The 11,952-nt window shown below is 36.5% G+C and overlaps 1 protein-coding gene across 1 annotated transcript; it reads right to left on the bottom strand.

Moving 5' to 3' along the window:
- Window positions 1-7,876: 7,876 nt before the first annotated feature.
- Window positions 7,877-8,947, bottom strand: LOC139723355 (allatostatin-A receptor-like). The gene has a single exon (XM_071634612.1). It carries the CDS (start codon window positions 8,945-8,947, stop codon window positions 7,877-7,879), a length of 1,071 nt encoding a protein of 356 aa, XP_071490713.1.
- Between the last annotated feature and the right edge of the window lie 3,005 nt (window positions 8,948-11,952).

Below are 11,952 nucleotides of genomic sequence, written 5' to 3' on the forward strand. Positions count from 1 at the left end.
TGCAGTGAGAGTTTTGCTCAGTGTTTTTTAAAAATTCTTGAAAATGAAAATTTCCCGTATGCTGTCACTAGAATAAAGAAACAATGCAAGACAAATCAACATCATATCTTATTTCTTTCTGATCGAATTAATATCATAGAGATTACTGATGATTACATAATGAAATAAACATGATAAATGAATTCTGTGCGCCATTATTCTTCCGTCAGTTATCATAGTCATGAGAATATGAATTTAATTACCATATCTTTAATGTGATTTGACATAACATTCCCGTAACTTTAATGTGCGTTTTCCCAAACTTTGTATTTACCGCCAATGATGGGAAACATGTATATGAATGGATGAATCTTCATTCCACAGTACTGTTGTCCTTTAGCTCTTTCATGTTCGATATTGCTTGATTGTTTATTTGTCTGTTTGTTTTTGAAGTTCTGTTCAGGATATCAAGAATAATAGCCAGCCAACCTCCCCTAAATCGACCTCGCAAGAGTCGGAGAAATGGTTAGGAAAAATTCCATCCCGGACGGATATTCTGTAAAACTGTGTTATTTCTATAGCATAATTCGACATCGTGTAGATTCAAAGGGTTTTCTCTCGTCTCCTTGGATCCGACCTCGGCGAAGTTGAATGCTTTGTTATGAGAATGCACTGTTATCAGAATATTAAACATCTTTCAATCTATGAAATAGTTGTAAGGAAATCTCTTTGATAAAAGCCCTTCTGTTGTAACACAATAAGTTGGCACATAAATTAGCGTCATGAAATTGGAAAATGAAAATATGAATAAAAATAAAGGTCATTGTCTATGTTTGCCGTCAAAATTTCATAATTATCATATTTTCAATCTAAAAAAAAAAAGTCACCTCTATACCAAAAATCCGACTTAACATTAACGCTTTGCCTCAAGGGTTGAAAATAAAGTAATTTTGATGGAAATTAACTTTTGCCTTACGCGCAGCTTTATAGTTTGTGATTAATTCTAATGTATAAACGTGGTTACCACTATCTGAGGAATAATGTTGGGGTACAAGTGTTAGAATTGATTAAAAAAGAGCTAAAACAGCTTACCGTGTGTTGTAGCTGATAGCTATTCGCATGATGCCAAAGTCTATCACAACAGAAACACACTTACCTCGTGAAGAAGTTTGAGAGGTAAAATCACGCTGAGTCTCGCACGGAGTATCCAGAGAAACGCAGTGAAAGTTCGGAAAACTTCGCTACTTCTTTTATATGAAATGACATCTCTAGATCACTTGACGAGTTCGCTATAAAAAAACAACAACTGAATGTCACAGATCAGATAAGGATGAATAGAATTCATGATGTAACCTTAACTCAAGGCACTTTGAATGCCCTATGAAGCTAACCTGGGCTGGACTTTTGTTATTTACGATACTAAAGTAAGTTTCTTTATTTCACTGTGAATTCAATGAGACTCTGAAGACAGCAAAGAACGAATCAAATACTGCAAAAGAAGGATTTTAACGGTTGTGCGAATGAATTGAAGTGCCCAGCGGTAATGGATGTGGCAATTATTTTTTTTTCTTTTTGCCGATGAAATTCAACATCGATGGTTTTGTGATTTTTTTTTTTTTGCTTCTATAGTCATGAAGACGGTGTTATTGAGGACTTTGATACATTAACTCTCTAAAAGGTTGTCTCTCTTCCTTCATCTCTTTCTCATCTCCCTCCTCCATCTTTTCGATTATCTTTCTGTTTTCTCTATCTTGTGTTTTCTATCTCTGTTTTTTTTTTCTCTCTCTGTATCTAGATTTTTTTTCCCCTAATGGTTTCCTCTCATGTCTGTGTACTACAGCATCCCCCGGGTTTTTATTTTTTGAAATATTTTAGGTGGTATGTGATCATCTTCTTTGCTTTCAGCTTTGCGTTTCTTCGTAGGATTTGGTGAAAGTACATTGCATTTTCTGGATTTTTTTTTTCATATCACAAGCAACATGCACGATAATAAGAAGGTAAATTATCCCTTGGGAACACAATTATAGAAGAGGTAAAAGTCGTTAAGACAGTTAGGTTTTATTTTTGGATAATAAAATGTCCTGGGAACCGTTCATTGATAGCTTAAATATGCCGAAATACTGGCCAACATATAGGTATCATCAACAAAATTCAGATTTTTTTTTTTAATACATATACGTTATCAATGCTATGCTCTATTTTAATTATACCGTATCTAAATAACGAAGTACTTGCGCGGGGTTCTTCATATAAAGATTAAAGTTTACTCTGACAATATATATATATGTGACACTGCACCTCAAAACAAACAAAAAGTCGCCAAATATGAATTTTTAGTTAAGACCATATTCTGAAAGAGCAGACTTTAAGCTTTAAAATGATGTATAACTCAAATCAAATGGACTCTCCTAGCCTATCTAAATAGTGGAAAGAAAGCACAAACTCAGGAAAACTGTGAACTGAGAAAAGAGGCTCTGAAGTACAGTGTCTATTCAAGCGCTTAATCTTTACGAAACCCTGCTGGCTGTGCGATGAATGGGACAAAAAACAGGAAGTAAACCACCAGAGTAACAAAAATGAAGGGATTATCAAATTAAACTGAAATTAAGCATGCCTCATTAACACATTCTGTCCATAATCAATGCCAACTTTCAAAGCAGTAGCACTATTCTTTCAAAAGTTATTAGAGTTGAAAGTGAAGAGTGTGGACAAGGTTTTTCAGAAATGAAAAAGGGATTCTAAAGACACACCTAATTACACTATTCTACCAAAAATGTTCGAGATAAACTGCTAAAAAAACACACTTTCCCGCCCGTTTTATGATATTAAATTTTAGCATAATGTAAAAGAAGACCCGCTCTTTCAGAAAATATGAAAAAGTCAAGTTGGGCTGGGTTGACCCATTTCACTTATTTTCAGTCCTCACGCAAAATCAGTGTGTGCGACTTTATGTTCGTTTTGAGGTGCACGGTCACATATATATATATATATATATATATATATATGTATATATATATATATATATATATATATATATATATATATATTTATGATATGCATGTTTATTTCGAATTATCTTACATTTTCCTTCCGGATCACACGTGTACACTAATGTGTTATTTCTGAAAACAGATTGTTAAGATGAGTGATTTATGTTTATTTCGACTGGGCGAATCTATGTATAAATTTAACAATAATACTTTAAACCACGTGTTTTTGTTTTTCATATTATTTTCTAAAAACATGAATCTACTAACAAATACCCAATACGTCTATCGAAGGAATGTCATGCACGTTCAACAGGCATATTTGTATATATATTTTTTTTACAAATTTGATTTTAGCAGCCCTGTGTTCTAGACTTCCCTGACTCTAAGCATTATCTTCCCTGCGAAGATCATGTACCACTTATTTCTGTTTTGTCAACTTCTGTCTTGTATTTCCACTGTTCGTAATATCTTTCCAGTTTCCAACTACCCTCCACCCCCCTCCCCCCCCCCCCCAATACGATTTTCACGAATGCGGCATGCATTTATATTATTCATTTTGCGATGTTGGTGCTTATTTGGTTTTCGAGTGAGTGTTGTTGTTGGTTTTTTTTTCAAGATAATGCCTATCTTTGAAATAGCAGAGGGATCGCATGATACACTGTCGCATGCGGCAAAATCGCGTACTTACGTCATTCATATTCATAAACACGCATTTGAGCGCATAACAGCAGTTGATAAGAGAAAAACAAAAATAATTCACAATTCATGCCCAAGACCATCAGAGTCTCTCTCTCTCTCTCTCTCTCTCTCTCTCTCTCTCTATATATATATATATATATATATATATATATATATATATATAATTGATACAAATTTTTTTCCGCCTTTATGTTTCTTTTTTTCGGCAAGCTCACATATTGCTAGGAATTACACGACATGAGGAATATTTGCGTTTCATCTTTTTACTAAGACAGTTTGTGTACCCTGGTACAGGTTTTGTTTTCTATATAGAACTCTTTAATTTATTTTTTCTGACACTTTACTTCACATTAGTTTGTATCAAATTCGCCGATACATGTTCTGCTTTTGATAAAAAGGAAATCTGAATTTCACATTGCTTTATAGGCAGTTTATTAATGTTTATTACTGTTTATAGGCAGGCCATCATAATGGTAAGACGTCCAGCGGGCAACCTCAATGATGCTAAGCACGTCCAAGAAGCGTTTTTACCATACCCCTGTATTTTGATCAATCGCCAATTTTCTACCTATTTGGGCTATAGCTCTCTTTCTACTATAAAGGATAGTGCAACTGCATTGGTATACAGACTGTCAGATATAGTTAAACTGCAAATTGCAAGTTGAATTTTAAGAACAATGCGTAATTTATCACACGTTGTGCGATATCATTATTTTTTGGTCCTCTTTTCGGTACCGTACAGTTATTTCTGCCAATATTGTAAAGTGTTTTATATAATGGAACCATTCCGTCAAGACAATGATGATGATGATGAAGTTTTGTATAGCGCCGGTATCCGCCAAGTCAGGCGCTCATGGCGCTTGCTCCAAAATAAATACATAATTCAGCTTAGATTTCATGGGTGCACCGCTTGTGATATGACAGTTAAAATAAAAAGAAATAGTTCCAGGAAGTAATTGTCTCCAAATGTGTAAACATACATTCTTCCACATTGGCTAGTTTTTCAATTTGAAGAGATGGGTCTTGAGGGCTGTTTTAAAAGATTCTGTGGTAAGAGCTCTGCGGATAGACTGTGGAAGGCCATTCCATATCTTTGCAGCAGCCACGCGGAATGAACGAGCTCCCCAAGAGTTGTGTGCTCTGTGTTCCACCAGCAGGTACTTGTCTGCAGAACGTAGATTTTCTCTTGCTGGGACATATGGCTCTAGTAGATCACATATGTGACTCTGCACCTCAAAACAAACAAAAAATAGCCAGACATGAATTTTTAGTTAAGACCATATTCTGAAAGAACAGACTTTAAGCTTTAAAATGATGTATAACTCAAATCAAATGGACTCCCCTAACCTATCTAAATATTAGAAAGAAAGCACAAACTCAGGAAAAGTGTGAACTGAGAAAACAGGCTCTGAAGTACAGTGTCTATTCAAGCGCTTAATCTTTACCAAACCGTGCTGGCTGTGCGATGAATGGGACAAAAAACAGGAAGTGAACCACCAGAGTAACAACAATGAACGGATTATTAGATTAAACTGAAATCAAGGAAGCCTCATTAACACATTCTGTCCATAATTAATGCTTATTTTCAAAGCAGTAGCACTATCCTTTCAAAAGTTATTAGAGTTGAAAGTGAAGAGTGTGGACAAGGTTTTTCTGAAATGAAAAAGGGATTCTAAAGACACACTAAATCACACTATTCTGCCAAAAATATTCTAAAAAAACACACTTTCCTGCCCGTTTTATGATACCAAATTTTAGCATAATGTAAAAGAAGACCTGCTCTTTCAGAAAATATGAAAAAGTCAAGTTCGGCTGGTTGACCCATTTCACTTATTTTCAGTCCTCACGCAAAATCAGTGTGCGCGACTTTATGTTCGTTTTGAGGTGCACGGTCACATATATATGATGGAGAACTGCCATTCAGTGCCTTGTACACAACCAAACTGATCTTATACTCAATCCTCTGTTCAACACATAGCCAATGTAGCTTTTCCAGAAGAGAGTTGATGCTTGTACTCTTCCTGGACATGGTGACAATACACAGCAACTGGGGAATATATGACGACTTTTTTCAGATCACAAATACAACTTTACCTAAATTCAAAGAAGTGCTCGGACGATAGTTTACTCTGTGGACATCGGACAGGCCTACTAGACTGCAATTTAAGATATTTTACAATATCAGGATCATAAAAAATGTAACACCATCTTCACAGAAGCTCTAACTTATGTATTACTACACACAAGAAGCATACATATTCTGCTATGGCGTATTTTTCTTTTTATTGCCATTCCTATTTTATGCACCCAGGTTTAACAGCATTCTATTCATGACTGTGTCAATTAAGTAACAAAGCTACTGTTGAAAGATTTTAAATATTTCATGTGACATATGTGTAGGGCCTACACTTTCAGATACCTTTCTTTTTTGTTTGTTTCAAGATTTTGTTTCATGCATTTTTCTTTTTGTTTGCATTTACACCGGGGTTTTGACAGGACACATTATCACTTGTCAAATCAATACATTTATGGAGTCAGCGCAACTAACTGTAAAATGGGTTATAACAATTACAGATTTTGTTCTTTAATGTTCTTGTCTTCATTTTCTCTTTCAAGCCAACCGTTTGACCGACACTATATCTGCCTTACCTTATACGCTACCATTGCCATTTCAGACGAGCCGTGCCAGCCTTCAGACTTTATCTCACCGAGCTCTCAACGTACATGCACACACACACACAAACACAAAACAAAAAGAGGTAAAAGGAACAAAAAAAAATCATGTCTGTCTTTTTCAAATACACTGAATCACTCTTTAATGTTTGTTTGAATAACAAAGATAGGATTTAAAAGTGTAACGAAATTATCAGATTAACTTACAACTTAATATACTTATTAACAACATTGTATTTACATTTTTTTTAAAGTACCAAAGCTATACTTTTTAAAGATCTTAAGTATTTCATGTGGCATAATGTGTACACTTTCAGGTACCCAATCTGAGATCGAGGCCATATCAAATTGGCAAGCGATAAATTTGCATCGAAAAACCACTAACTGTTAAAGCATAACCTGTAGGTTATACTTCGTTTACTGCTTTCAAATAAAAAAAAAAAAAAAAAACGTGAACGGCATGGGGCAACTCTAATGGAAAGTGCCTAAACCCACAATCAATCATTAAGCCAGTTTACCCAACGTGTATATTTTCAGGCTTAATTGGGGAAACTAACTTTTAAGATGTTTTATGAAGATTCCTAGTGCAGGGACAATATTGTCGGCATTCCTCCTCTACCCTTATATTTTTTTTTCATTTTCTTAATTGTATGTGGGAGTGTGCGTGTGATCGTATCTGTGTGTTTGTGTGCCAGAAAAGAAAGGCCTGTAGGATTAAATTTGAAATATCTATTCGCCGAAGTACATACCTTGTTTTAAGATTGTATTCTTTTTTAATGTTACCCTGCGTAACAAGACCAACAAAGAGTCGCCAGACATGGATTTTAATTAAGAGCAGATGCTGAAAAAGCATACTCTAATCTTTAAAATGATGAATAAATCAATTCAAATGGATTCTTTTAATCTATCTGAATACTGGAAACATACCACATACTCTGGGAAAAAAATGTGAACTGAGAAAAGAGGCTCTGAAGTACAGGGTCTATTCAAGCACTTGGCCTAACCTTTTCCTAGCCGTGTTAACTGTGCGATGAATGGGACAAAAAATAGAATGTAAGCCACAGCAGCGACTACAACGAAGAGATTATCAGATTAAGTTGAAATTGACCAAGCTTTATTCCAACACTTCCTGTCCATGATAGATATCAACTTTCAAAGCAGTAAGAGTTGAAATTGAGGAGTGTGTAAAGGATTTTTAAGAAATGAAAAGGGAACTCTAATCACAACTAATGTACCAAAAAGGAGGTAGTAAAAAAAAATAACTATCTCATTCGTTTTCTGATCCCAAACTCAAGAATATTGTAGAATAATAGCCCTTTCAGGGATTACGAAAAACTCAAGATTAACTTGCTTGACGCACTTCACCCTTTAAAGTCCTCACAAAGAATCAAGTGGTGCAACTTTTTGTTGGTTTTGTAATGTACGGTCAAATACGGTGAACTGTATAGGGCATACACATTATTGGTTTGTACACGTCTTGAAAACGTTCTGTACAAAGAGTCTACAAGCACGACATCAGATCCTGACTTCAACCTCTAAGTTTTCAGAGATTCCAGATCCTCAAATATTGGCCTTGCAGTACTCGGGCTTGATCTGAAGAACTCCCGGACCGCTTTCCGGAACTGAGGGTGCCGCAACGTGTACAAGATCGGGTTCACGCAGGAGTTACAGAAGGCAATGACAGTTAGCAAGCGGTGAGGAGGGCTGCGCAGATAGGAAGCAGGGATGATTCCAAGATTGAAAAACATGAAGGCAATTTGGTTTGGCGCCCAGCACAAGATATAGATGAGAACGACTGTGAACATGAGTTTGATGATTCGACTGCGAGCGACGCTGTGAAAGGATGCCGCGATCGAGTTTGATATTTCCGCAGACTTAAACCGAGCGGCCTCTCGGTGAAGCGATCGAGCGATGACGAGCTGGGTGGAGAGCATGACGACGGTAGGGAGAGCCAGACGGACGACGAATACGAACATGCCGTAAGAGATTTGATGTTCTGCGGACGGACGCTGAAAAATGCATTGGCCTTCCACCGCGTCAGTAGTATTTGTCACAAGAATCCGAGTAACTAAGAGAGCTGAGCCCACCCAGATGAGAGCAACTACGAAACCCATGAGTCTACGATTTACGAAACGTTTAAAGTACATCGGATATACAACGGCAAAGAAACGATCGAAGGAGATAGCAACCAGAGTATATATTGACGCTGTCACCGACGTCCACATCAGGTAATTTCCCTTCATGATTTTACAGAATATTGCTCCCGCCCAAGTATTCGGAATAGACTTGACTTGGGGGTAAGGAATCAAAAGGACGGAGGTAAGAAAATCAGCAATCGCAAGATTCCCCACCAGGATATCCGTGGATCGACACTTTGCTCGGCGACCAAACACGACGACGATTACCAACAGGTTTCCAGCTATACCAACGACAGCAGTTACCAATTCGCATATCACATACCATGACCACAGCTTTGCATCCCACGACCAGCGGATCGGATCCGTTCCAAGCCAAGACGTCATGGTAAGATTGACATCGACGTTAGAAGCTTCGTAGTCGATAGTGTAAGCGTCTACCGGCACGTTTTCATTATCTGTTCCATTCATGTCGTTTCAAGTCACTATTACCTTCGCCTACCAAAGAGTTCTTACAATACTTCCACTACGGTAGACGCACTCACACCTAAAAATCAGAACGACATAAAAGGAGGTGTGAAAGGAAATTTGTACTTCCCACAGCTTGACATCTGTCTTTAAGCACATATTGACGGTCAAAATTAAAGAATCAAAGAAATTAAAGCTTTACAACTTCTCTTCACAGAAAGTATTCCGACGTTTTGTCCATGTAAGAATTGCCATTTTCCAATGAATTCAGAGATGTAAGATTAAGGTAAAAGAATAGTTTTGATGTTTCTGTTTAAATGCTGTATTGAAGCTAGCAAAACAATCCCTTGTACCAGTTCAGTGTACCTCATGTTTATACATCAGGGTTTAAAATACCAATTACAGAAGTGACAATTTATTTAGTGTGTCAGTACATTCGTATTGGTAAAGACGAATGGCTCAAAATTAGGATGTGCACTGCCAGAAACTTGTCCACTTGTACACTGAAATCCAACTAATTCTATTAACTAGGCTTGCGTTTCCGTTTATCTTTAATGACCTCAAAGATATTGGAAACTGCTTTGTTCTTATTGTTAGTCTCTATAAGGACCATGATGAATAACACACATGACCTTCTAACTAGCAGAATCATAATAAAGCAAAATGGCGCTCACTGCATTAAAAACGATGACAACAAGGAGAGTCGGGCAATGATATACCAGTTTGTAGGGTCACCATGAAAGTCATACAATAATGTGATTTTCTTTTGTTTTATCTGCATAGGTAATATTAAGATTTAAAAAAAAGAAAACATCAAAGAGTATTCATATTGATAGAGATTCCAAGATCTCCATTTCAATGTTAGCTTTGCGTATTGTTCCTGTTGGTTCATTCCTGTATACTGACGATGCAGTCAGCACCTGGAAAACACGTTACCTGATCAAGGGTTAAGACACCCATCCAAATCAAATTAAGCCGATAAGTATTCAGGTGGATATAAACCAAATTTCTATATGTGACCGTGCACCTCAAAACGAACATAAAGTCGCACACACTGATTTTGCGTGAGGACTGAAAACAAGTGAAATGGGTCAACCTAGCCGAACTTGACTTTTTCATATTTTCTGAAAGAGCAGGTCTTCTTTTACATTATGCTAAAATTTGGTATCATAAAACGGGCAGGAAAGTGTGTTTTTTAGCAGTTTATCTCGAACATTTTTGATAGAATAGTGTGATTAGGTGTGTCTTCAGAATCCCTTTTTCATTTCTGAAAAACCTTGTCCACACTCTTCACTTTCAACTCTAATAACTTTTGCAAGGATAGTGCTACTGCTTTGAAAGTTGGCATTAATTATGGACAGAATGTGTTAATGAGACATGCTTAATTTCAGTTTAATCTGATAATCCCTTCATTGTTGTTACTCCGGTGGTTTACTTCCTGTTTTTTGTCCCATTCATCGCACAGCCAGCACGGTTTGGTAAAGATTAAGCGCTTGAATAGACACTGTACTTCAGAGCCTCTTTTCTCAGTTCACACTTTTTCTGAGGTTGTGCTTTCTTTCCAATATTTAGATAGGTTAGGAGAGTCCATTTGATTTGAGTTATACATCATTTTAAAGCTGTCACATATACTCTACAATAATTATTAATGATTATATGTGACCCTGTACCTCAAACCAAACAAAAAGTCGCCAGACATGAATTTTTAGTTAAGACCATATTCTGAAAGAGCAGACTTTAAGCTTTAAAATGATGTATAACTCAAATCAAATGGACTCTCCTAACCTATCTAAATATTGGAAAGAAAGCACAAACTCAGGAAAAGTGGGAACTGAGAAAAGAGGCTCTGATGTACAGTGTCTGTTCAAGCGCTTAATCTTTACGAAACCGTGCTGGCTGTGCGATGAATGGGACAAAAAACAGGAAGTAAACCACCAGAGTAACAACAATGAAGGGATTATCAAATTAAACTGAAATTAAGCATGCCTCATTAACACATTCTGTCCATAATTAATGCCAACTTTCAAAGCAGTAGAACTATCCTTTCAAAATTTATTAGAGTTGAAAGTGAAGAGTGTGGACAAGGATTTTTAGAAATGAAAAAGGGATTCTAAACACACACCTAATCACACTATTCTACCAAAAATGTTCGAGATAAACTGCTAAAAAAACACACTTTCCTGCCCGTTTTATGATACCAAATTTTAGCATAATGTGAAAGAAGACCCGCTCTTTTAGAAAATATGAACAAGTAAAGTTCGACTGGGTTGACCCATTTCACTTATTTTCAGTCCTCAAGCAATATCAGTGTGTGCGACTTTATGTTCGTTTTGAGGTGCACGGTCACATATATAATGTTATATATTGTACGAAACCAACGAAAAGTCGCCAGACATGGATTTTTAGTTAAGGGCAGATTCTGAAAGAGTAGGAAGCTTCAAGATGATGTATAACTCAGTTCGAATGTTCGAATCTAAATATTAGAAAGAAAACACACTCTGAAAAGGTGTGCACTGAGAAAAGAAGCTCTGACTTACAGGGTCTAACCAATTTAATCGTTGATAAGTCGTGCTAGCTGCCGGATGAATGGGACAAAAACAGGGTGTAAACCACCGTCGCAACAACAATGAAGGCATTATCAGATTAAGCTGAAATTAAAGATGTTTTTCGAATACATTTTTTCCATGATTAATGTCACTTTCAAAGCAGTAGCATGTTCCTTTCAAACGTTATGAGTTGAGAGTGAAGAATATGCAAAGGATTTTCAAGAATTGAAAAGGGGCCTCTAGGACAAACCCGGTCACACTACTCTACCAAAAAAAAAAAAAAAAAGGTTGTAGAAAAACTCCCGAAACCCACTTTCCCATTCATTCTATGGTCCCAAATTCAAGAATTATATGGAAGAAGAATAGGTCTTTCAGAAAATATGAAAAACTAAAAATTGACTTGGTTGACGCGTTTCACCTCTCTTGAGTCCTCACGTAAAATTAAGGGATGCGACTTTTTGT

This window comes from Diadema antillarum, unplaced genomic scaffold, assembly GCF_040938485.1.
Source record: "Diadema antillarum isolate AM-2024a unplaced genomic scaffold, OU_Dant_1.0 scf00000187, whole genome shotgun sequence".
Lineage (NCBI taxonomy): Eukaryota > Metazoa > Echinodermata > Echinoidea > Diadematoida > Diadematidae > Diadema > Diadema antillarum.